This window comes from Schistocerca cancellata, chromosome 3, assembly GCF_023864275.1.
Source record: "Schistocerca cancellata isolate TAMUIC-IGC-003103 chromosome 3, iqSchCanc2.1, whole genome shotgun sequence".
In the NCBI taxonomy this organism is placed as follows: domain Eukaryota; kingdom Metazoa; phylum Arthropoda; class Insecta; order Orthoptera; family Acrididae; genus Schistocerca; species Schistocerca cancellata.
Genome location: NC_064628.1, coordinates 357,004,121 through 357,031,970, shown reverse-complemented (window position 1 = coordinate 357,031,970; position 27,850 = coordinate 357,004,121). Strand labels below are relative to the sequence as shown.

The following is a 27,850-nucleotide window of genomic DNA, read 5'->3' as shown; positions in this document are numbered from 1 at the left end:
ATAATTACGTCGGTAAAAAGTGCAGTCGTTAGGTTTATTATTTTGCGATTGCTTATTGATGAAAAGCACGGACTGGCGCGGGACAGTGTTGTTTTGCTATTGGCTGTTGAGTAAACTGACCAGTGGTAAAGCAATATTCTTCGCGCGCCTTTCTCTGCTGGTAGAGAAGACTTTAGAGTATTCTAAAGAAGATTCGAAGCCTAACCATGAAAGAGATCGGACGTGTGTAGCAGTAGTTCCGATGGAAACGATAAGTTTCCGGATCTAGCAGTTTTTCATACATCAAAAATGTTGGAAAGTGACGGCATAATTATTCCGATGTGTGTGTAGAAATTTCGGAATTTTTAAGTGAATTTTGTGACGAGAAAAGACATATTCCGCGTGGCGTATTGAGCAGGTCGGTGGCTAAAAACTGTGACTGCATTTGGTACCGACAGACTTAATATTTGGCGAGCATTATCAATCAACAGCAATCAGAATTTTTGTAGCTATTACGTTTTCGGTAAATGCAACACCATAAACTTGCTAACGTGAGTGAAAGGGATTGTGAGTGACTGTGTTAAGACTAGCACGGGCTTGGCAGTGATACTTGTTCACCTAAGTTTCAGAATATATTAATTGAGGACGAAATTTCCAAACTTTCATTTGTGTGAAAACTTTCTCCAGAAAGTGACTTCAATTACAGACTGGTTCACGTCGAAGTACAGTAGGTTTCACTCGGCTTTCCTACTGATGATCTGCTGAGACAATGTTCACAGGTAGGTGCAGGTCCGTCGTAAAAGGACGGAAAGAACCGCGCCGCCGCAATTTCACACCACATTCCTTCTCTCTATACTGTTATTTGTTTCACATAAAATATGAATACATTAGGCGAACTTATCTTGCCACGGAATTTTCCCATTTTCAGAAACAAATTAGCGAACTGATTTCTAATAGTGTTCGCTGACACGCCACCTCGTACTGCTTGTGTACGTGGCAGTTCTCGCAGGTCAGAGTCCACATCTATAGTCATATCCACACACAGAGTATTAAGACCCTCTTCTTTATGGATGAAATTTTGTAGAACAGTACAAGCCTTCACTATGTCAGTAGAAAAATCAGTGGAGACATTTAAAGGTCGGTGAAAAATCCTCCATTTATTGGCCATTATGCCAAAAGAACACTCTACAAATTGTCGTGCTTTGCTGAAGCGATAGTTAAAAATACGCTTAATGATATCAAGATCTCGCCCACCATAGGGACGAAGTAAATTATTATGCAGTGCAATGCAAAAGCTTCATCTGCAAAGAAAACATAAGGCAATTCACCTGGAATATTTTGGAATACCCTAGGAGGAGGTAAGTTCAGTGTGTTTGTCTGCAACTTTTTCCGTAAAGACGTTTCTTTCCAAACACTTGAGCCACAATCTTTACCATAAGCACCAACATCCACATAAATAAAATTATAATTTGTATCTACTACCGCCATCAGGACTAACGAATAATAGCCTTTATAATTGAAAAACGTTGATCCACTTTCTTGTGGTTTGATAACTCTGATGTGTTTACCACCAATGGCCCCTACGCAGCTTGGAAATTTTGCAGTATTTTCAAACTGACGGGCTATATTCAGCCAGTCATTTTCCTCCAGAATGGGCGTATATGTGTTATGCAATAACGACCACATCTTCATACAAACCTCACGTACAATTCTAGTAATTGTTTTTATTTCCAGTCTCAAACTGTAGTGGAGACCGGTGAAAGTATTTCCTGTTGCAAGGTATCTGAAATGAGAAAAACATATGGGTTTGATTCTACTCCGGCTTTCTTTTCTTTTCAGGGAAGATGGTAGTAAAAAAAATGGGCAAACATAAGAGATAACTGGAAGAAATGCCACAGGAAATTAAACAAAGTAAATAAGAGCGGTTCTGGAGCAAGCAAGAAGCGGAAATACGTATTTTATGAGCAGCTACATTCTCTAAAAAAATAGCAGACAGATGGAGAAACTTCATCAGATACGCCGGATAATAGTGACGACGTAAACACCGCTGACAATCAGTCTGAAAAACATTGTCACCAAGTTAAAGAAAAGCCCCAGAAAAACAAAACAGGTTCAAATGAGTTGGACAGAAAAATGATGACTATCATTGACGCCTTTATTGAGCAGGGACACAGTATAAGTATGCCTTTTTTTAGGGGGATTGCCCCAACTGTAAATGAATTTAACGATGATGATATCGTAGCCTTCCAGTACGAAGTCATGAAACTTATAAAAAGAATTAGGTCGAAACCACAATACAGAAACATGCATCAGCGATCTGCCCAAGATTCCTGGAAATATGCCTCACAGGGCCGGCTGGTGTGGCCGTGCGGTTCTAGGCGCGTCAGTCTGGAACCGCGAGACCACTACGGTTGTAGGTTCGAATCTTGCCTCGGGCATGGATGTGTGTGATGTCCTTAGGTTAGGTTAGGTTTAAGTAGTTCTAAGTTGTAGGGGACTGATGACCTCAGCTGTTAAGACCCATAGTGCTCAGAGCCATTTTTATGCCTCACAGGAATACCAAACTTTTGGTGGTACATCATCGTACCATACACCAAGGCCAAATCAAGATAGCAACTATTCGGCGCACAACTCTGCAGAACACTATCAAGTATCAACTTGTACAAGGCCACCTAATGAAGACATGTCTTCGGAAACGTATGCAAGTCCTGCATCCATCGTATCCAACATTTCCGAGACATTTGATTTTTGAAACTAATTATAAATCGAACATTGTTTCTTTCGTCGTAATGGCAATAAGAAACCCCTATTCACTGTCATTCTACTTTGTTTAGCAAGAGCGTTTTTAAATAGTTGTGTTAATTTTTGATACAGCAAAGTCTGGAACCGCAAGACCGCTACGGTCGCAGGTTCGAATCCTGCCTCGGGCATGGATGTTTGTGATGTCCTTAGGTTAGTTAGGTTTAACTAGTTCTAAGTTCTAGGGGACTAATGACCTCAGAAGTTGAGACCCATAGTGCTCAGAGCCATTTGAACCATTTGATACAGCAAATTAATAGTTTCTAATAAGTAAATTTCAGTTGTGTACTTACCTCATTGTCACTGCAAGCTTTTCGGTAGGAGATATGCAGTTTGGCATATTGGTGTCTTCATGTTGCAAATGAGTTTGTAATGACAGTAATTTGTTAAACGTTGTTTTTGACATCCTGTAAAAATTGAAGTGCTTTGTGTCGTCCTGTCGTAGTTTTTCATGTAGCGTACTGAAGGCACCAAATTTAAATCGATCTTATAGCACAGGATGCACGCTGTTTCTTTTTGTAAAAACAGTATAGTGCAACGAGAGTGCAAAGGTCGCTGTTATCCATCCTACTGCACCGTTGCACACGATTCGACGGCGGTATTTCCGGCGCCGTCTCCGTGGACAAGGGCGTCCGGTTTTCTACCGGCCGGGAGAAACGCCGGTCCGGCGAATATTCTTGTCGTGGACAAGGGCTCTTACAGGGAAAGCTGCGCTTCTCTCTCCCGCTGCTTCTCTGCGCTTTAAGTTGCCTATTGCGTTGTGGAGCCAACTCGTATTGACCGAGTAAAACTGTGTTCTTTCGCGACAGCGTGGGAGTAAAATAAATTTGAATCAAACGGCTTGTCTTTTAACGGCCCAGGCCATCTTGGGATTTAGTTAGTGACATGCTTTGCAGGTATCACAGATTTATTCTGACCTTTTATCCGATGACCCTGTGCTTTCGTGACTAATAATTCACAAATTCCAACAGTCACTTTCTAAACGTAGCAGCAAATGTAGGATGAAATGGTTCACTCGAATGAGCAAGAGAATATACTAAAAATGCCATTCTACAAAACTTTAAGCAGCTAGAAGTAGCCCCAACATCCTTCACTGAAATTATACGATTATAAAAATTCTAAAAAACAACAGCTCATGTGGGGTTAATGGAATTTCAAACAGAACCTGACAAATTGTCCCAACTTAATGTCCTTAATGATTTAAAATATGCAATTGTTAAACCACTTCATAAGAAAGGGGCCAAGACAGACTTAAGCCGATTCCCTTACTGATAACTTTTTTCGAAACATTAAGTAATGTACTCAAGTGGATTCCAGGAGAGTTTCTCGACTGAGAAAGCTGTTTGTACATTCAGTCATTGAATAATACAAGCTTTAAATAATACCACCAGTTCATATTTTTTGTGATCTTCCCATATGTCTGACTGCATAGATTATGTTAGTCTCTTAGTTTAAATTTTATGGAATTGATGGCTGTACGCACAATTGGTCTGAATCGTACTTAACAAACACAATGCAAAAGATTTTGCTGAATAATTCACTGTTGGTAGGATAGAAAATTTTAGTGACTGGAGCAAAAATATCCCAAAGAGAGTCCTACAGGGTTCAATTTTTGAGTCCGCTCCTATCCCTCATAATGTGAATGACCTTCCACTTTTCCACTTAACATTCAACAAGCAAAATTGGTACTTTTTGCAGACGACACTAGTGTTTTAATAAATCCCATTACAGAGAAAGCAGCAGAAAAGTTGGTAAATGATGTTTTCCTAAGTATTGTTAAATAAGTCTCTGAAAATGGACTTTCCGTAAATTTTGAAAAAACACGCTAGCTCAGTTCTGTGAAACAAATAGAGGCGTACCAACAATTGATCAGCAAATGAGCAGAAGTCGGTAAGTAGGGTAAAATACTCCAAATTCTTGGGTGTACATATTGATGAAAATTTGAGCTATAGAAGCATATTACTGAGCTTCTCCAACAATTAAGTTCAGTTATTTTTTGTTCTTCGTATATTTTGGAAACAAACGTATCAAGCTCCAGGCATATTTCGCATATTTTCACTTAGTAATGACTTACGGAATAAACAAAGAAAGTATTGATTGCACAAAAGCGAGCGGTAAGAATAGTATGCGATGATCATCCATGGATGCCACGCAGGTACCTATTCAAGGAGCTAGGCATTTTAATTGTCTGTTACAATACATATACCCGCTAATGAAATTCGTCATAAATAATCCATCACAGTTTGAGAAGAACAGTGATGTCCATACTTACGACACTAGACGGAAAAATGACCTTTATTACCGGCTGTTAAAGCTGTCAGTGGCTGAGAAAGGAGTGCAATATGCAGCAACAAAATTTTTTGATTATTTGCCTAATAACATAAAATGTCAGACAAACAGCAAAGCAAGTTTTAAATCTACGGTAAAACATTTTTTTGTACAACTCCGTGTATTCCATTGACGAATTTCTACTTAAAAGCTGGTATCCAGTAAAAAGAAAAATAAGTGTGGTTCCATGAGTAGGTCTGAACGTAATAATGTGTTCATTAATGTTAACACTAATGATGTATACATATCCTGTAAACTGACTCATTCGACATCCATGTAGATGAATCGTTCAAATGGTTTATAGAAGTCGCAGCTAGCTAATCAACACGTGTGGATCTAGAGCAAAATTAATTTACAGGGGATATTAGTTTATTAAGTTTTACAGCTCGCCTAATATGCAAGCAGTTCTACCGTCATTACGGTCGCAATTTCCCCTTCTGTCTGAATCTGCAATTGGATATTAAATTAATCAATTAAATCTGTGTGCTGTCTCTCTGCTTGGACTGGGCATACGCTAGTGCCACTGCACGTACGTTGGAGGTGCCCTGGAAAAAGATACGGTTTACAGGTGACCTGAATATTGCGTGTTATAAGCTTTAACCCCTGCGCGTCCTGTATTTCAGTGGACATTTGTGGCTGCAACATTGACTGGAAATCGGAAACTATTTAGTAGTGCAGGCAGTGGGGAGATAATCCACATACAAGCTAAGAACTGTGACCATGTGCACATTACCGGTCCCATGTCCATGTTTACCTTTTAATACAGTCTGAGCATTGTTCATTGCAGTTTAATACATGGTAATATGCACATATTTTATCTCCAATAATTACGTTTTTATTTGATGAAAATGACAACCTAAGAGCTGCAATAGGTACTCGTCACTCTAATTACTACCATTCTGGAAATTCCCCCATCAAAATCACTAAAATTTGGATGGAAGATAGTGTAGGACAATTACTGTTTCTTATCAATGTCAAGCTGTTCTTAATCTTACCATTTGAGCCACTTTAAACTCGAGCACGACTTCAATAACACCACCTTATTACCATCTTTTATTGTGTATTGCCAATTAATATTCTTTGTCGGATGACATTTACACTGCTTATGCATTGACTATGTTAATTTTACATTTTATATTTGCTAATATATATTCAATATAATTCTGTTCCTCAGAATTCTGCCTTCTTCTACCAGACTCCATGGCCCACTGACCACTTGAAAATGCAAGTGTGCTCACATCGTAAAATGTGCTTTGTCAGTGCTACAATACCCTAAAAATGTCCATCTGCCAAAGAACTTGGTTCTGCTATATACACATCTGATCAAAAATATCTGGACACCTATTACTGGAAATTAATGCAGAGTGTGTCCACCCTTTGCTTTTACGACAGTTTGAGCTCGGTTGGGAACATGTTCAGTGGGTATCTGAATGTCTGTAGGCCCGAAACCAGAGAAGGAAGTGCTGTCAGAGGCTGGTTTCTGGAGTGAAGTCGGCATTCTAATTCATCCCAAAAGTGTTCCACAAGATTCAGGTTGAGACTACGGACAAGCCAGTCTATTCCAGGAATGTTATTGTCCACAAAACATTGTCTCACAGATGCTGCTTTATGAAAGGGTGCATTGTCCTGCCAGCACAAACATGAACTGTCTGTCTGCTGTTCACGGTACACAATACTGTAAACTGTGTTTATATCCTTCCACTTAATATTTTCTTCAGTATGGGGGTGTTTTTTTGTGATTCTGGTGCAATCCCCTTATAGTGCTGAACACCAACTCATTTGTACTGCACTACTGGCACTGACCTTTCCAGCCATTTGCCAAACCCAAATCCTTTCTTCAGATTGCCACTGAGAATAGAGTGATTTATCCCTCAAAATCACTTGTTTTCTGTCATGCACTGTCTAGCGATATCACTCTTACACCACCTCATGCATCAGTGTTGACTGCTGTTTGGCTTATGATGAGCTACTCGACAAGTGTATCCCACTCTTTTTTTTAAATCCCTACTCACAGTCATTGTGTTGGCCTGACTGTTGGTACCACTTTGGAACCCACGAGTGATTGTCATTACATGAGGTCTGCATGGTCTTGATTTAGCTGTGGTTGTTCCTTCACATTTCCGCTTCACAGTCACATTGCCAGGGTGGTCGTATCCCTGATGGACATGTTACTCAGGTGACATCCAATGACAGACCACCTTCAGTCACTCAACTCTCCTGACCTACCATTTCTGCTGTTACTGCTTCTCTGTTGACAACAGATTACTCCCTGCCTCCTCTTATACTTGCAGATCTGCCTCTCATAACTTCCAATGCTCAATTCCACATTACGTAAGAGTGTCTGGAAACTTTTGATCAGTTGGTGTATAGTCCATTTACAGTGTGCAGAGCAAGTGTCAAGTTAATTTGACAGGACGACCTGTAGATGTTTGTGTAGTTCTGACTGAATGTGTGTAGTTGGCTTAAGTAAGGCACTTATTGACCTGGGAAACATATTCGGTAAACATATTTTATAAATTTTTTTACAGCATTCTGGGTTCATCTGGTGATATTTGAGTGCGGTCTGGACTTTTAGAGAAGTTTTTTTAAAAATGTATTTGACATTGTAAAACATTCCTAACAGGTAGAACCAGAAGGTGCTGTATTTTATTATATCAATATGAAGTGGAAATACAATATTTTGTTGCTTTTGTAAAAGAAATAGCAAGCTGCAAAAAATGCTGTTTGAGAGCACCACAGCACATTAAAGCCCTATGAAAAACACTTCATTTTTGGTACAATTTGTTACAATGAACTGGCATGTCAGCGTAGTAAGGTCCCATACCTGTAAGTGCAATGTGCCCTAAACTTTTCATGGATAATTGCAGAGGGGGTGGAAGGAGCAAAATCCAGCCAATTGCCATGAGAAGAGGGGCGCAGTGCTATTTCTACACATATGCTTTGTTTCTTGTACTGAGCATCAGTGTACAAGTAGAAGTGACTCATGGAAAAAGTAAAGAATACTTAACTGTCGCTAGTTCAGAACTAGGGAGCCTAGCAATCTAGAGATATTGCAGCAATTATGTATTTATGGGAATATAAACTCTGAAGAAGGTATGCCTAACAAATAGTAATATGCATCTCTTTTAATTTCGTGTAAAAATGAAATATTTGCTTCTTCGGATCAGTTGTGAGAGAGATTTTCTTTTTTCCAAGGAGAAGGTGAGTCATTTTTATGAGTCATTGGATTGATTTGTGTTCCCACAAGCTTCTTCACAATTTCCCCTATCCACCTGATTCAGTTGCTCTGAAGTTAGCTCCAAAAACAGACACAGATGAAATAGAGGTGTTGTTTGTGCAAAGTGCAGCTGAAAATTAATAAAGAAGTTTAGTACTGCTACTTAATAAATCCACTCTGAATTACTATTTTAGTCTCAGATTAATAACAAACATCTCTACAGAGGAAATAACCAGTGTCATCAGTGTGCCTTGACCTTTGATTGACCCATTAATTGTACAAGAGTTTTAACTATCACCGTGGAAAAATAAAGGTTTGAAATTAATTCCTTATTCATTGCAGTCCTAGTGCACACAGAAATCTCAGCATCACAGTACTGTGCCTCGCTGTTAGAGGAGACAAAACGAAATAGTTTAACTGATCTCCACTTTGTCAGTGGACTGCACCATTTTGTTTTGCTCTTAGATATTTATGTGTTATCTTTCTACACTTTCACACCATCGTAAGCCTTGCAAAACTTTTTAATTTTTTTTTTTTAATGTCAGCCTTGAATTACACAGTTTTTAAAATCTGTTCTTTTTCTACACAGTCTATTTAAATCAGAGAAAAAAATATTGGTCATTAAATGTACGGAGCTTTTCCACATGTATTATACATATTTACAATGTAATCTCATACAGTACTAGCAGTTCTGTTAACTGCTACGAGGTAGACAGGTATAAAAGTCTAACGATATGATACACACATACTATCACAAATTTATTAATTCAGAAAAGTGCAAATACATGTCATAACACAACTTGTGAAAAATCTGGTGTAAAGTGTAAAAATGCAAATGTGTTTCATTATATTATTAGTCCATTAATGACTTATTCATTATTATCAGGATAATTGAGCTTCATTGACACAGTCATATCTTGAGGTATTTCATGTTGGCGTTGCAGAATGGGCGGTCTGGGTCCTCGGATGGTGGAGGTGGCAGCAGCAGTGGTGGTGGGGGCAGTGAGGAGTGGCAGTCAGTGTTCGCAGCAGTGACGGATCGTGAGCTGCGCTTGTATCAGTCTGCACCATGGAGTCCTGAGGCGTGGGGCTGCCCCATTGACACCTGCCCGCTAATATCCACCAGGTGAGCTCTCTGTAGTAGTCCATCAAAGCCTTAGCAATGTCACTTGTATCAGAATACCAACCCATTTAAAATACTTACTTTGGGGCAATATTACACAGGATAAAACTGTGTAATGCACCAACCTTAAAAAAGTCAGGATTTATAAGTAAATGGGTATGAACTACTTTGGTCCTAAGAAAAATTTGTATGTGATGATTGTGACATCCACTCCTATATTCTTACAAAATGTTTGAATTCCTGAATTATGATACTTCCATAATCTTTACCATTATTGAATCACTGAAATATGTAGTGTTTGAAATTATATCCAGTCATAGAGGATGTAAGTCATGTGTTTCTGTTAATACTTTGTTAAAAATAATAACTATTAGGACTTTGGAGGAGCTTCTGCACCATTCATATTCATTTGGAATGTGATTGAATGATACAGTATTCACAAAACGGTGGTTATAGGGCAGGAAGTGGGTAAGAGCTGCAGTATATTGCATGTTTAAGTGAAACAGCAAATATTTTTATTGTCAGCTGTTACAACATAGACTGTCCTCCACATGAATATTACCCACCACATTGTCCAGTTTAAATAGTAAAATTATGATAGGCATTCTGAGCACTCCCTATTCTTTTGACTTTCTTCCCAAAAATATTTTCTAAATTTTAAGATGATTCAATTGTTGGTATATTGAGGTCTGTATTATGGTTTGTTTTATCACTTTAAAGCGTGTGATGCAAGTTGTGAAGACAGTAATCATTGGTGGATAACGTCAGCTACATGAATTTTCATTTCAGTTTGTTAAGGCTTCTGTTCCTTCCGATTTCCTGTTTTCATGTGATTTATGCTGGTTTGATGATACATTATGCATCAGTCACAAACATAAGTAAAAGTTTATTGGTATGCAGCTTTCTTTTACAACTTGGAAGCTGTGAGTCACATTAATTAATAATGACCTTGAGTTGCAGACAGGCACAATTAAAAGACTGTTACACACTAAACTTTCAGCCAAAACCTTTTTCAGAAAAGAAAGAAAAAAACACACACACACACACACACACACACACACACACACACACACACACACACACACACACACACCATGCTCACATGACCATTATCTCCATCCATTCTAGCTGGACTGCAAGTGTTGTGTTGAACGAAAGCAACAATTGGCAGAGAAGGGTGTTGATAGGAGAGAGTGGGTTGATCGAGTATGGATGGGGAAGAGAAGGGTGTTTCTGGTAGTGTGTGCAGAGATGTCTGTATAAGGCAGCAGACCAAGGCCATCTGGGGATTGGGGGGGGGGGGAGCAGAAAATGAGAGGAGCAGTTGGGGGAGTAGACTGGCAGGTGCATTGTCAGAGAGCTAGCGCAATGAGAGGGAGGGACATGAATTGGGAAGAGGTTACAAGACACGGGGCAGAAACTGTTGTGTGGTGCTTGTGGGGACAGTGGATCATGTAGATTGAGTCTGGGATGATTTTGGAAGTGGAGAATGTGTTGTAAGGATAGCTCCAATATGCACAGTTCAGGAAATCTGGTTGTGGTGGATGGGAGGTTCCAGATGGCACAAATTGTGACACATCCATAAAAATCAAGCAGGTTATATTCAGCTGCGAGCTATGTCACAGGGTGGTTTACTTTGCTCATGGCCACAGTTTGGCGGCAGCCATTCATTCTGGATGACAGCTGGTTGGTAGTCACACCAATATAAAAAGCTGTGCAACAATTTCCTGCCTCTGCTCCTCTCCTTTTCTGCACCCCATTCTCACCCCCCACCCCCACCCCTAGTTGCCTACAGACTCCCAACATTGCTCTGGCAGCCTTACCCTCCCACCTTCTACAGTAGTCCCTGCATGCTCTGCCAGACAGCACTCTTCTCTCCTCCTACTCATACTCCACTGTCACTCCCCCTCCATGTCCCACTCCGACTGCTGCTTTCATTCAACACTACAGTTGCAATCTGGCTTGACCACCCAGAGATTGTAGTTGTGTGTTGGGAGGTGTACCTACTTGTATGAATGTGTGTATGTGTTTTCCTCCCTTTTCTGAAGAAGTTTTTGACTGAGCGCTTAGTGTGTAACTATCTTTTCATTGTGACCATCTGAAGCTCAACATCTCATCTTTATGGCAAGTAGCACTCTGTCCTTTTCAAACTTGTTAATATTCCAACCTGGACTTTCTATTGTTTGATATTAGTTAATAACTTTTGGTAAATGTTCCTTTTCTGTGTGACATAAAATACCAGCAGGAAGATACTTTGCATTCAGGTGACACACACAAGTTTTCTAAGCAATCTATTTGCATCATATTTTTATGTCAACAGTGCCTTTTGATTGAAATTTTTTTTTTTATACTTGTGGCGCCGATGAGGTTGACACCAGCATGGATATGCATTCGTCTTTGGACTCTGAGCATTGTCTTTGGACTCTGAGCATTGTCTTTGGACTCTGAGCATTGTCTTTGGACTCTGAGCATTGTCTTTGGACTCTGAGCATTGTCTTTGGACTCTGAGCATTGTCTTTGGACTCTGAGCATTGTCTTTGGACTCTGAGCATTGTCTTTGGACTCTGAGCATTGTCTTTGGACTCTGAGCATTGTCTTTGGACTCTGAGCATTGTCTTTGGACTCTGAGCATTGTCTTTGGACTCTGAGCATTGTCTTTGGACTCTGAGCATCGTCTTTGGACTCTGAGCATCGTCTTTGGGCTGTTCCGCCATTTTCAGTTCTTTGATGATGATGATGTTTGGTTTGTGGGGCGCTCAACTGCGTGGTTATCAGCGCCCGTACAATTACCCAATCTTTTGCTCAGTCCAATTTCGCCACTTTCCTGGATGATGATGAAATGATGAGGACAACACAAACACCCAGTCATCTCGAGGCAGGTGAAAATCCCTGACCCCGCTGGGAATCGAACCCAGAACCCCGTGCTCGGGAAGCGAGAACGCTACCGCGAGACCACGAGCGGCGGACTTTCAGTTCTTTGTGAACCTTGCATGTGTTTAGGTGAATAAATGAACTACTGCTAAATGGGTGTTGTTTGGTGTAACCAACCCGAACTTCTCCCTCACTGGTGACCCCGATTTGTAACATCTTCCATTTTTGCCGTTTTACTGTGTCTGCGACCTCCGCGTCGGTTATTTTCACGTGTATTACATCGACACAGCATTCAAACAATGACTTTGGCCCAGCGCCTAACGCCGGATTTTGTGATCGACATGCATCATGTTGTGGGTGATGTACACCCACCAGGATTGCAACACGATGCCTCTCACTCGATGATTCCGCCGATTTCGCTGGACGTTTTCGAGCCTGCAACAATAAGTGACGTTAGGAGTGCATATGACTCCGGCTATCAAATGCCTTTGTTCCCGCCACATGTGCCCTCCCTCATCGACTGTGCAGTTACCTCTCACGGATCTCTGTGCAGTGCGGGACCAATGCCGATTTCTGCAAATGCTTCGTCGGACAACATACTACCGCCAGGACAACGATTTGCCACGCCGCAATCTGTGCAGTACCACACGGATATTTGACATGTGGCTGGAACTGCTTCATTCACAGGTCTACCTCCTCAGCATCTGACCATGCCTGCGCCTGCCTCGGTTCAGCATCAGCACATGCCTTCCTACTTCGATACCTCAGCCTGCAACAGGAACAATAACTTGTTATCTGTGCCTGACCTGCACCTCCGTCCCACTGCTATGCCTCAGTGTTTTGTGCCATGACATTCACCTTATCAACACACCATTTTGAGTGGCGTGATTATGAACAGTGAACATTCACACATTCCATCCCATGTTCAACATCATTTCCCAAACTGTGCTTCTGGACAGCCCGCACCTCTGCAGCCTCCCTGCAATACAGATGGCCCTGGCTCTGGTCATACGTTGAGCTTTCCACGGACTAACACGCGTTCTCAAACTTTGAACTTTTTCTCACCTGTCGCCCCCGCGCCGGCTCCAGCCGAGCTTCTGCTACCATTCTCAGCACATCTCGATGCCTCATCTGCATCAGTATTCCGCAATGTGTCAATCTGAACAAACCCGCAACGTATTGAGCTTCTGCAACTGCAGTCAACACATTACGGTGTCTCACCCATGTCGGTCTTCCGTGTCGCGACGGATCGTGCTCAACAACAACGTGTCACCTTCACGCTGCCATCTGAATAGCCGTCGTTGCCACATCCCCTGGAGACACACTCTCCTGGAATACTACAGCAACAACAGCTCAATTCAGGCAGTGCCCCGACGAACTCAACTCAACCTGTTCTTCCGAACATTCTACAACGCTTACAGACACTGCCGCCGTTTAATCCTGACAGAGCAACAACCTGGTTCAAAATTGTTGACGAAGTGTTTGACCATTACAAACTCCACAAGTCAACCAGGTTTCTGTGCCTCATCACCCACCTGCATAACCAGGAAGACTTGATAGCTGACCTGGTCGACACCCCGGACTCATCTACCTGGTACACTCTAGCCAAAAAGACAGTTCTACGTCGGCTTGCATGCTCAGCTGAGGCAGCAATATGGCAAGTGCTCCACATAGAGCAACTAGGCAACGACAAACCTTCCCAGCTCTGGAGATGGCTATGTGCCCTGGTCAGCACCAATATATTCTCTGACACAGCTCTCCTCACCATCTGGTCAGATAAACTATCTCCTCATATCCGCTTTGCTCTGGCTCAAGGGTCTCCTGAACCCGTCGAGCAAAGAATGACAATTTCTGACAAGCTACACGATGCATCACTACTCTATTTCACCAGCCACTGCCTACCTGAAAAGTCTCAGGTTCAGGCTCATCGTCCTGCGGCCGGTCACAGCTGGGGCCGTACTATGTCGACCGTTCTGCACGGTCCTGGAAGCAGTAAACAGGCAACTGGGACATCACCGGCTCTGCCTACGGTCACGCCCCCTCCTGCAACCAAACCTGCTGCGGCCACCGAACCTCGGCCACTGCCACTGGCAACGAACTTTCCGCAGGAAATGCAACCGCACTACCTGTACTGTTACTTCCACACATGGTTTGGTGAGGCAGCACAGAACTGCAGACCACCCTGCTACTTCCAAACGGCAATTGCAGGTAGGTCCGGGTGCCACCTGCTGTGCAAAACATGACAGCCCCCCCCCCCCCCCCCCCCCCACCAGTGCTCCATTCTGTCCGGTAACGACCGGATAATTACGGATGACTTTACATTAAAGATGGTGCTCAGAGTCCAAAGACGAACGCATATCGATACTGGTGTCGACCTCATTGGGGCCACACACTCTTTGTTAATTATGTGCCTTGTTGAAACTAGATCTTGAACCCAGAGACCTATCTTATGCAGACAGTTGGCCTCTATAAAGCCACTTGAGCAAGCCTCGTAGTAAAAACTGACACTATAACGTGCCATTGGCTTTTTCCCATGTCTTTCAAACTCGATAGTGGTCTTTCAAACTCGATAGAGACAGTCTTGCAGATTGTGTGACAAATGCCCTAACATCACCAGCTACTTCAATGTTGTAATTGAGAATGAATTTTTTTTATTCTTCATAGAGGTCATACTGTGTTATTCAACATAGAATAAGCAATAATTAGTACTGTTTCTTGATAAACATTACTTAGAACAACACAGCCTTTGTTGTTAAGTTTCTTTATAAGAAATATTACCTCACTCCACACCCATCTAAACATTTTGAATGAAATTGCATAATGCCCAGGTTTCTTGATTTATTTTTATTCCTGTATGAAATTTACAGGTAAATGAAGGAAGGTTAAGGTTTAATGTTCCATCAGTAAAGAAGCCATTACTAATGAGGCACTGCCTCAGATAGCAGAGTATTGGGGAGGAATTAAACCATGCCATTTGTAAGGGAACCATCTTGATGCTTGCCCCTAGTCAGTTCTGAGAAACTGGGACACCTAAATCACAGTGGCAGGAAGATGATTTGAGCCCCAATCCCTCCACACTGGTCAATTTGCAGAGACATCCAGGTTCCCACTATGCAATGATGTGTGACAAACTGCAATGCTAGTCTCTCTCTCTCTCTCTCTCTCTCTCTCTCTCTCTCTCTCTTTTAACTGCACTCTAGTGCAATTGTGTTTGTGTGGCACCAAGTTTGTCACTATCAACGTTTGTTAAGTAACGTATATTACAGGGCACATTCTTTTGCGTGCATTTTGTCAGATCTAAATGCTGCAGATTTAAGTGCAAATTAAACGTGATGGTGGAAAGCAGTGCTAGAACACAAATTGACAAAGCAAAAAGAACTGAGTAATAATGCTACTGTTTTCAATCAGGTGCACTACATGAATTTATTTGTGCTTGTTTCTGTTGCTGTGGTGTATTCTTTATTTTCTACTATTAGATATTTAGATTAATATGCTCACAATTACTTCTGAACCATCTTAAAACACAAATAATCAGTTATTGGCAATACAATGTAAATGGATAGATAAAAAAAATCTACTCACCAAGTGGCGGCAGGAGAAAAGATTTAACTTTTACAAACTTAGAGAGCCAGTGGCTCCTCCTTCTGGCAGGAGAGCTGAAGGTGAAGAAAGAGGGGTGAAGGAAAAGGACTGGAGAGGTTTAGGGAAAAGGGTACAGTTCAGAAAAGTCACCCAGAACCCTGGCTCGGGGCAGACTAACTGGACGAGATGAGAAGGAAAGACTGATTGTTGGGAACTATACCAGACAAGATTTGAAAACCTGAGAGCTTAAAGATGGAAGATAGGGTAATATGCAAGACAGAGATTACTACTAAAACATACTACATTAGTTAATAAGAGTAAAAAGCTAAGTGCATTGTATGTAACAGAGGTGGGAGGGGGATGGAGAAAAATAGGCAGGTCAGAAAATGGAGAGATGTAAAAAAACTAAATGGAGTGAAGAAAGGAGTAGTTACTGTGAAGAAATGCTGAGACAGAAAGAACTGACATCAATTAAGGCCAGGTGGGTGGCGAGAACAAAGGTCATGTTGTAGCACTAGTTCCCACCTGCAGAGTTCTGAGAAATTAGTGCCCGAGGGAAGAATCCAGATGGCCTTTGTGGTGAATCCAGATGGCCTTTGTGGTGAAGCAGGCACTGAGGTCATGACTATTGTGTTATAGAGCATGCTCTGCCACAGGATATTGTGTGTTGCCAGTATACTCCCTCTGCCTACTACGCCTATTCATCCTGACCGACAACTGGGTGATAATCTTGCCAATGTAAAAGGCCAAACAGTGTTTACATAACAGCTGGTATATGACATGTGTTGTTTCACAGGTGGCTCTCCCTTTGATAGTACATCAACATGATTACTCTGCTATTCACAATAAAGTGCCTGGCAGAGGGTTCAATGAACCACCTTCATGCTGTCTTTCTACCGTTCCACTCCCGAAGGGCACGCGGGAAAAACAAGCACTTAAATTTTTCTGTGCGAGCCCTAGTTTATCGTGATGTAGGTGGGTGCCAATAGAATGTTTTTGCAATTGGAGGAGAAAATTGGTGATTGAAATTTCATGAGAAGATCCCGTCGCAACGAAAAAGCCTTTGTTTTAATGATTGCCACTCCAATTCACGTATCATGTCTGTGACACTATCTCCGCTATTTCACGATAATACAAAATGAGTTTCCCTTCTTTGTACTTTCTTGATGTCATCCATCAGTCCCACCTGATGCGGATCCCACACTGCACAGCAATACTCCAGAATAGGGCGGACAAGCTTAGTGTAAGCAGTCTCTTTGGTAGACCTGTTGCACCTTCTGAGTGTTCTGCCAATGAATAGCAGTCTACCCACAATATTATCTATGTGATCGTTCCAATTTAGGTTATTTGTAATTGTAATCCCTAAGTATTTAGTTGAAATTACAGCCCTCAGATTTGTGTGACTTATCGCGTAATCGAAATTTAGCTGATTTCTTTTAGTACTCATGTGAATAACTTCATACTTTTCTTTATTCAGGGTCAGTTGCCACTTTTGCACCTTACAAATATCTTATCTAGGCCTAAATCATTTTGCAAGTAATTTTGATCATCTGATGACTTTACAAGATGGTAAATGACAGCATCATCTTCAAACAATCTAAGATGGCTACTCAGATTGTCTTCTATGTCATTAATATAGATCAGAAACAATAGAGGGCCTATAACACTTCCTTCGGGAACGCCGGATATTACTTCTGTTTTACTCGATGACTTTCTATCTGTTACTATGAACTGTGACCTTTTTGACATGAAATCACGAATCCAGTAGCACAACTGAGGCAATTCTCCGTAGGCACGCAGTTTGGTTAGAAGATGCTTGTGAGGAACGGTGTCGAAAGCCTTTTGGAAATCTAAAAATATGGAATCCATTTGACATCTCCTGTCGATAGCACTTATTACTTCATGAGTATAAAGAGCTAGTTGTGTTTCACAAGAACGATATTTTCTGAATCCGTACTGACTATATGTCAATAAATCGCTTTCTCCGAGGTACTTAATAATATTCAAATACAGTATTTGTTCTAAAACCCTACTGCAAATCGACGTTAGTGATATAGGCCTGCAATTCAATGAATTACTCCTACTTCCCTTTTTGTGTATTGATGTGACTTGAGCAATTTTCCAGTATATTTTCCAGTATATGTTTTGCCAGTTATAGGGCTGGAATAGATGGTGGTACGAGGGTGCATAAGGCAATTCTTGCAGCAGGGGTAGGAGCCATAGGTTAGGGAGATGGGTACAGAAGGAGCATCGGGTCTGACAAGGATATCACGGAGGCTGGGAGGTTGACTCAAGTCTATTCTAGGTGTGGTGGGCAAAATCTTGGATAGAATGTATCTCATTTCAGGGCATGATTTGAGTAAATCATGGCCTTGTTGAAGTACCTGATTAATACATTCAAGATCAGGATAATACTGGGTGACAAGTGGTGTGCTCCAAAGTTGTTTTTGGAGGAATCAGCGTACCAGGATTGAATGGGATAGCACTGGAAATCTGCTTTTGAACTAGGATGTTGGGATAATTATGTCCATATGGCTGAGGTGAGAGTGGTGATTTACTGCTATAAAGAGTCTGCATCTGAACAAATACGTTTACCTCAAATGCCAAGGCTGTATAGGAGAGAACATTTGACATGGAAGGGATGGCAAGTGTCAAAATGTAAGCTGTGTGACGTCTCCGCATACAGCATGTGCCATCAAGATGCCATCCCTGCGATTCAAACTGACCTGCAGTCCCTCCTAAAAACCTAGGTCGCCTAAAAAGGACCTATACTTCAGTCCATAGAACTTCCTACCTTAGCCAAACCACACACCTCTATCTTCTTCCTAAGATCCACAAACCCAATCATCCTGGCTGTCCTATAGTTACTGGCTTCGAAGCACCCACCGAACATATATCTGCCTTAGTTGATCATCACCTGCAACCCTTAGTACAAGGGCTTCCCTCCTATATTAAAGATACCACTCATTTGCTACATCATCTGAAATTCGTGCCCGTCCCACTCTCACCACACACCTTGTTTGTCACCCTTGATGCCACCTCCTCCTATATCAGCATCCCCCTTGTACAGGGTCTGTCTGCTGCTGAACATTTCCACGGTCAACACCCACCGGATTCCAAACCTATGACATCCTTCTTGCTCAGCTTAATCAACTTTATACTTAACAACAATTACTGCAACTTTGAGGTAAAGACATACAAATAGATGAAGGATATGATCATGGTAACTGGTGTGGCTCCTTCCTATGCCAACCTTTTCATGGATCACTTGTAGGAGGCTATTCAGGGATCCATAAGCCTTCAGCCCTCAGTTTGGTTTATGCCATATCGACTCAGGGTGAGGCTGACCTGTGAAAGTTCCTGGAATCTCTAAATACTTTCTCCCAATTAAATTTCACATGGTCATATTACAAATCCCATGTCCGCCCCCGGTAGCTGAGCGGTCACCGTGACGGACTGTCAATCCTAAGGGCCTGGGTTCGATTCCTGGCTGTGTCGGAGATTTTCTCTGCTCAGGGACTGGGTGTTGTGTTGTCCTAATCATCATCATATCATCCCCATCGACGCGCAAGTCGCCGAAGTGGCGTCAAATCGAAAGACTTGCACCAGGCGAGCGGTCTACCCGACGGGAGGCTCTCGTCACACGCCATCATCATCATCATTACAAATCCCATGCCAATTTCCGTGATGTTGATCTCATCCTCACCAAATGCCAGCTACATACTTCTGCCCACATTAAACCTAACAACAAACACGAGTACTTACATTTTGTCATTTCCATCCCTTCCATGTCAAATATTCCCTCCATTATAGCCTTGGCATTTGAGACAAACGTGTTTGTTCAGATACGGACTCTTTTCAGCACTACACTCTTACCTCAGCCTTCACTGGATGTAATTATCCCAACAGCCTAGTTCAAAAGTAGATTTCCTAGGCCATCACATTCAATCCTGGTACTGCTGATTCCTCCAAAAACCGAGTGAGGTGGCGCAGTGGCTATTACACTGGACTCACATTTGGGAGGACGACGGTTCAATCCCGTGTCTGGCCATCCTGATTTAGGTTTCCCGTGATTTCCTTAAATTGCTTCAGGCAAATGCCGGGATGATTCCTTTGAAAGGGCACAGCCGACTTCCTTCCCCGTCCATCCCTAATCCGATGAGACCAATGACCTCGCTGTCTGGTCTCCTCCCCCAAAAAATCCAACCCAACCCATTACTCCAAAAAAACAACTTCAGAGGATGCCACTTGTTGCCCAGTATTATTCTGGACTTGAATATATTAATCAGTTACTTTGACAAGGCGATTACTTCCTAAAATCATGCCCTGAAATGAGATACATTCTGTCTGAGATTTTGCCCACCACACCTACAATAGATTTTTGTCACCCTCCCAACCTCCGCAATATTCTTGTCAGACCATATGCTCCATCTGTATTCATCTCCCTACCCTATGGCTCCTACCCCTGTGACCATCCCTGTAATTGGCAAAACATATACTATGAAAGGGAGAGCCATCTGTGAAACAACATGTCATGTGCCAGCTGTTATGTAAACACTGTTCGGCCTTTTACATGGGCATGACTACCACTCAGTTGTCAGTCAGGATGAATGGGCATAGGCAGAGGGTGTATACTGCAACACACAATATCCTGTTGCAGAGCATGCTATACAACATGACCGTCATGACGTAGGTGCCATTTGGATTCTTGCCCCAGACACTGGATTCTCAGAACTCTTCAGGTAGGAACTAGTGCTACAACATGACCTTGGTTATCGCCAACCACCTGGTCTTAATTTACATTAATTCCTTCTGTCTCAGCATTTATTCACAGTAACTACTCCTTTCTACACAATCCATTTTAGTTTTTTACATCTCTCATTTTCTGACCTGTCATTTTTCGCCATCCACCTCCCACCTCTGTTACATACAATGCTCTTAGCTTTTTACTCTTATTAACTCATGGCCGATGTTTTAGTAGTAAATCTTCCTTGCATACTACCCTATCTTCCACCTTTAAGCTTTCAGGTTTTCAAATCCCATATGGTGCAGTCCCCAACAATCAGTCTTTCCCTCTCATCCCTCCAGTAAGTCTGCCCTGACCCGGGGTTTTGGGTGACTTTTCTTGAGGGAACCCCTTTCCCTAAATCTCTCTTCACCCCCTCTTCCTTCCCCTTCAACTCTTCTGCCAGAAGGAGGAGCCATTGGTCTGAAAGTTTGTGTAAGTTAAACCTTTTTGTGTGTGTGTGTGTGTGTGTGTGTGTGTGTGCGTGCGTGCGTGCGTGCGTGCGTGCGTGCGCGCGTGCGTGCATAATTCAGACTACATCAGTGCCCTTAGGCATGTATTTCAGATACCAATGTCACCATTTGAACAGTATTTGTAAGTGATGTTTATCGTGTAAATAAGAATAAATATAATCTTTCTTATTTTTATTATTGTTTTTACCAAACATATTTGACTCAATCAGATTAGGCATTTTCAGTGGTTCATATGGAAACAAGATATCATTTCTTTAACTATAAATATTTTCGTTGTGAAATATGAGTTATTAACTGGTAGCACATTTTTGTTATCGTAATGTTTACTCCATTTAAAATTACAGGATTGTGATTTAACTCTTACATTTGTGTCTCTTGTGCTATATGTGTGTTCACTGGATAAACAGAAGAGGCAATGAGTATTTATGTAGCATAGGAGACATAAAAGTAAGTGCCAAACCACAATTTTGTAAATGTAAGTATTAAGAGAACCTAATGTTCAACCAAGAAAAACAACATACCTCACAACAAATATTTATAGCTAAATGATGATCCCTTTTATTTCTTTGTAGACTACTGAAGTTATCTAACACAATTAGGTGAAATGTTTTTGGCATGTTTTTGGCAAAAACCATAAAAAATATCAGCTTTAGAAGACAATTAGTCGTTACTCCTATCTGCATGGTAAACATAATTGAAGTAGCAACTGAGTTAGAATGACTGTAAATATGAACAATATGTATATGTTGAATTAATGTACGCTTATTTTTCCAACTTTTCTTGCATAAACTCAAGTTCTTTTTATTTAATTATAAAATAGCTTGACCTGTCAGGGCTTGATTTGCTGCAATTGCTTTTCGTACAACTTTCCTTTTGTGCAGTTTTTCTAAAATCTGCCACCAGGACACTTTATTTCAAGTGATGAAATATGCTTTAAGTGACACTAAACTATATTTATCATCTAGGTGTTAAACAAGTGATTTTTGTGATACTGTTTCCTCTGGTTATTTTAGTTGAATCTTGTTGAAAGTTAGGCCAGAATGTCCAATAAATGAAATTACTTTTTGACAGGCTAGTGAGCTCAACTCGACAGACAGATATGATCACATTCAGTGTCCGTTGTGGAACACCGGATGGTGTAGTAACACATCATCTTCGAGCAGAAACTCATCGTGATCTTGCCAACTGGGCACGATCTCTTGTACAAGGCAGCCATGCCTGTGCCAGTGCCCAGCGAGAACTTGCTTGTCGTAAGTACTTACAGTTATCTGATGTGCTAGTGTACATTAAGCAATATTTTCTGTTTCCTGTGGCCTGGTGGGTATTGCAGCATAGTGAGTGTGCATGTGATTAGTGGGCAGAGGCCTGCATTGTGGAGCCATTAGCTAGGTGGCAGTGGTGTTTGATGGAAGAGTTTGGAAACTGGACTTGGTTGGGTCTTTTGATCTACATAGTTTTCTATTGCTCCATGTTCTGTCTGTGTGGACATTTCTCCAGAAGTTAGAATGGAGCATTTTGAGGGAGTGTAGCATTGTACATTTCCCAGTCCAGTGGTTGACTCTTGAAATCTCTCTTATGGTTGCAGGGCATTCATTATTGGTATTGGAGAGTGAATATTTTAACTCTATCACATGGGTCAGAGCGAAACTGGCGATTAAAGTGTCCAGACGGTGAAGGCACACGCTAAAAGACATTGAAACCCATGTAGCCAGAATAGTATAAGATTATTTTGTCTGTGAGCAAATAGGACAGTAGTCTCTGGATTCGCCATGAATAATGAAAGAATACTTCATGGATGTCTGGATATGTGGCTTGGTGCTAGTGTAGTGAGCATCACAACATAGTAGAAAGTCCTTGGTCAGTCAACCAAGTCTGGTGTGCTCAGTGATTGGAGCTCTGTGCTGAGGAACTGCAGTGGGGTGCCACGGCATTACTCCTGATGACTGGTGGCTGCACTTGATGAGGAGAGCTCCACACTGAAGAACTGTGAAAGAAAGGTCAGCACCTGGCCATGGAGCTGCTCCAGTGTGCAACTGGCATAGGTTGGCCGAGCCACAACTTCTATAGCTGGGTCATGGAAGGATACTAGGACCAACCTGGGAGGCATGTGACTTGTTGGAGCAGGACTTGCACCTGCTGGACATGTGGTGACTTCTGGAGGCTTGGAGGGAAACAATCCTGCAGATCTATATTTATGTTGTATTGTTTCCTTGTGATTTCCAGAGTCTGTGTAGTAAGTGGGCAATAAATATATGCTACTTCCTCTACATTTCTGTCTGAACGGTAGTTGAATCATAGGTGCTAGTCATACAGTGCTGCACACTTTCCCCTGTAGATGATGAAACCATCGTAAAAAAGGGAGACCCCCCACAAGGAAGGATGCAAGCAGCACAAGGGCTGCTATGGTGGCAAGAGCTATGCTGGATCACTGTTGTGGAAAGGCAACAGGAGATTAGTGGACAAGGCTTGTTATGAAACTTCCTCAAGGGCAGCACTGAAAGTGCCAGAAGGACCTGTTCATATTTCATTGGGGATGGCTGGGGTGGCGGCCAGGCTGGAGCGAACCCATGGAAATTATGGTGCATGCTGAAGAGTTGCCTGCCAGGAAGCCACAGCACAAAAAGCAATCATGTGGGAACCCTGAAAGAGAGTGTGTGTGTGTGTGTGTGTGTGTGTGTGTGTGTGTGTGTGTGTGAGAGAGAGAGAGAGAGAGAGAGAGAGAGAGAGAAGGATGATTTGATGTATGGGAGCATGCACACACTGGTGTGCGAAAGCATGCTTTGGTGTACAATAATGCATGAGAGCACGTGTCAGTGTGCATGTTGGTGCATGTGTTGGTATGCAGTGGTGCACAGGAGTTCACATTGGTATGTGGGAATACACATTGGTGTGTGGGAACGTGCGTTGGTGCCTGGGAACATGTGTTGGTATGCGATGGTGCACATTGGTGAGTGTTCATTTCTATTTGGAGTGTGAATGTGCATGTTTAAAGTATGAAGGAGGACCAAGCACAGGTGTGCACCTCTGTAGCACAAGCAGGTTTGCACATGGGACACAGAAAGAGAAACAGAAGCCAGAAGAATGAGAGAGGGTCAGACAGGGCGGTGGCACTGTGGCACTGTGGTAAGCACTGCAAAAGTTGGCTGCCATGATGGCGGTAGCAGCTTTGGTGATTGCAGTGGCAGTGGGTTAGCTGTCATTGGGCAGGCGAGTTCTGTGGACATCGGAATGTGCAACAACAGCATCTGGGATCCACTAACCAGCTGGACCTGTGGCACAGTAGGGTGTGAAGGGTCCAGAAAGAGAGCAGAAGCAGGAGGATGCAGCAGGGAAAATGTCCCAGAAGAGGAAGGGTGTACAGGAGCATGAGATCCATTGTGAACAGCATAATGAGCAGTTAGTTGGTCCCGCGAAGAGTGTAGGACAAGGAAGAAGAGTCAACTTCAGGATTGGGAGACAGTAAAAGGCAATAGGCTGAAGCATCAGACCAGACCCAGTGAGGAGAAGAGCTTGTTTTTGAGAGTTCTTATGGACTGTGAAGGCCAAAAAGGCTGTTGCAGCCAATTGAGACAGAAGGACGATGGCTCCTAGGTTTTGTCAAAAACGGAGCATTGGGTGCTTTTGTGTCCATGTCTAGGATGAAGTAGCAGCTGGGTAGATAAGCTGTTGCAGCAGAAGGGTGGCATTGTCCCACACGTCCACTATGGAGATGTCGCAGAGGTTGGGCAAATGACCCGCTGCAGTGGTAGATCAGTGTTTTGTTGGATAGTGTTGACGTGGCACTGCATAGTCTGTAACATGATTAAGTAGACAGGAACAACTGAGAGTTGCTGTGTTATGTGAGCAACAGACCAAAGAATGCATGAGAGGAGGGCCACCCTGGGTGAGCACTAAGAATCCTCGTGACCATGATAAAGTTGCATGCTGCAAGATATGGAAACCCAGGTAGCCAGTGCAATAGTAGTTTACTTACTCTACGAACGAAAATAACAGTAGTCTCTGGAATCACTGTGAATAGTGAAACAATACTTCTTGGATGCATAGCTTGGTGCCAATATAGCATCCATCGAAGTGTAGTAGATAAATTTTGGCCTAGTTGTAACTGTCCCACAAGGTTGGGGTCTTGATGTCAAAGTCACTGGTGACATCACATGACGTGATAGAGAGGCAGCACTCAGCGAGTGCCAGCAATTAGGATGCAGCAGGCAAGGTGCTCCTTGGAGTGCGGATGTGGGCAGATGTTACTCAGGCAAGTTTGGTACACTCAGTGATTGGGAGCTCTGTGCAGAGGAATCATGGCAAGGCACACATTGCACATTATTAGAAGCATGTGGATTCAGGCTATGAATGCAATGATAGTTCATGTTATTCCACAGCATTATACACTGATGGGACAAAAGTAATGGGCTAGTGGTATGTATTTATACAGATAGTGGTAGTGTCACATACACAAAATATACAAGGACAGTGAATGGCATAGCTGTCATTTGTACTAAAGAGATTCATGTGAAAAGGTTTCCAACATGGTTGGAATTAACAGACGTTGTGATGAAGCAAGTGAGGACATTTTTACTTCCCCTCTTATTTTGCCATCTGCCTCCCTAAAATTCATTTTTTCATGTCTGACTAAACACTGTTACCATACATGAGTATAATATGCATTTCCATAAAAGAGAAAGGTTGGCCCTCAGTTTTAAAGAATGTAGCACCAGATCTAATTTTGTGCAAATTTTTTTGTATGTAATTGATTTTGTAATTTATTTTGACTATTCCTAGGTAGTATCTTTTGTTGTAGGGAGAAATCAGTAATTGTTTTGTAACTTAAATTCTGTTGTTGACATATAAACAAATATAAATTCTGTACTAATTATAAACATTTGGAGGAACAACTAATAGTATTCTTAAATGATCTATTTGGCTCTATTCAAAAACATGTTAGCAAAGCCAGCCCTTAATTAATTCCAAAGTAATTTTCAGTTTCATCAAAGTATTGTTTGCATAACTATATATGTTAATTTCATCATTTAAACAAATAATTCAGTTTAACCCTTGTAGTAGAAGAAACTGTTAAAAGAATGAAATTTGTCTACGTATTCGGTTAATTTAATGAGTTTAGTTTTAATTGTAATTTTTGTAAACTAAACATTGAACAATGTGTAGTTTCAGTGCCTGTTATTGTGAGGATTTATAAGGGCCCGATTCTTGATCCCAAGACAGTCAGTCTATGGCCAAGTTTCAGATGATGAACATGTATTGGTTAGATTAACAACAATACATCAACTTAACTGTGAAATAAGTGTAATACAAATAGGCCGTGTGTTAAAACAATGACAGTGTCTGTTCAATACGTACCATATTATCCCAGAAAATACTGTGATCTGTCTGGTTAAGTGTTTACTGCTTGTAGATGTTAAACAGTAAACTATTGTAGCAGTATGTGGATGTTTGCCTGCAAACTATTAATGAGGCTTATCGAAAGTTAAACAATAGTGCACGGCCATGTAACTGTGTGTTATTGGGGGGTTGTGAACAGTGAAAGTGAAACACAAATGTGCACCTGTCAGCTACATCATTTAAAGTAGTCAGCATTGTACTTACACCCCCCCCCCCCCCCCCCAACATTTGTCAGCCAGTGTAGCAACACAGTACATTGAATGTTGACACTGAGGACAATCAACGAGGTAATAAAGCAGGCGAACGTCACAACTTTGAACAGGGAAAGATTGTTGGAGCTAGATGCACCTGACATCCCATCTTGGAAATCATTAGCAAATTCAATATTCTGAAATCTGCAGTGTGAAGAAGGTGGCCATGAATGTCAAATTTCAGATATTATCTTTCACCACGGACAATGTAGTGCCAATATCCTTCACTTAATAACTGAGAGCAATGGTGCTTGTGTTGAGGTGTCAGTGCTAACAGACAAGCAACACTGCATGGTATAACTGTGGAAATTGATCTGTTATGACAGTGTGGTGAAATTTGGCTATAGCAGCAAACGAGAGATGTGAGTACCTTTGCTAACAGCACAAACACAACACTGCATGCAGTGCCTCTCCTGTGCTCATGACCATATCGGTTGGACCCTAATGACTAAACCATGGCCTGGTCAGGTGAGTCCTGATTTCAGTTCGTATGAGCTGATGGTGGCATTTTAGTATCGTGCAGACCACACAAAGCCATGGACCCAAGTTGTTGACAAGATAGTGTGCAAGTTGATGGTGGCTCCATAATAGTGTGGGCTGTGTTTACAAGGAATGGACTGGGTCCTCAGGTCCAGCTGAACATCACTGACTGGAAATGGGTATGTTTGGCATTTTGGAGACTATTTGCACCATTTGTGGACTTCACATTCCAAAATAACTGTATCATGTCACTAGACCACAACTGTTTGAGATTTGGTCGAAGAACATTCTGGACAATTCGAGTGAGTGATTTTACCATCCAGGTTTCCCAACATGAATCCCACTGAACATTTATAGAACATAATCAAGAGGTCAGTTCCTGCACAACAACTTGCACTGGCAACAGCAACACTTTCACAATTATGGCTGGCTCTGAGCACTATGGGACTCAACTTCTGAGGTCATCAGTCCCCTAGAACTTAGAACTACTTAAGCCTAACTAACCTAAGGACATCACACACATCCGTGCCCGAGGCAGGATTCGAACCTGTGACCGTAGCAGTCTCG

At 41.9% G+C, this 27,850-nt stretch overlaps 1 protein-coding gene across 1 annotated transcript in view; it reads left to right on the top strand.

Moving 5' to 3' along the window:
• LOC126176305 (beta-1-syntrophin-like) overlaps positions 1-27,850 on the top strand; it is a gene marked incomplete at its 5' end in the record, with an annotated part of 316,135 nt that overhangs the window by 245,871 nt on the left and 42,414 nt on the right. The window contains 2 exons of the mRNA XM_049923456.1: positions 9,268-9,449; positions 22,230-22,408. Of these exons, the coding sequence (XP_049779413.1) occupies positions 9,268-9,449; positions 22,230-22,408 (361 nt within the window). The remainder of the gene's footprint in view (positions 1-9,267; positions 9,450-22,229; positions 22,409-27,850) is intronic.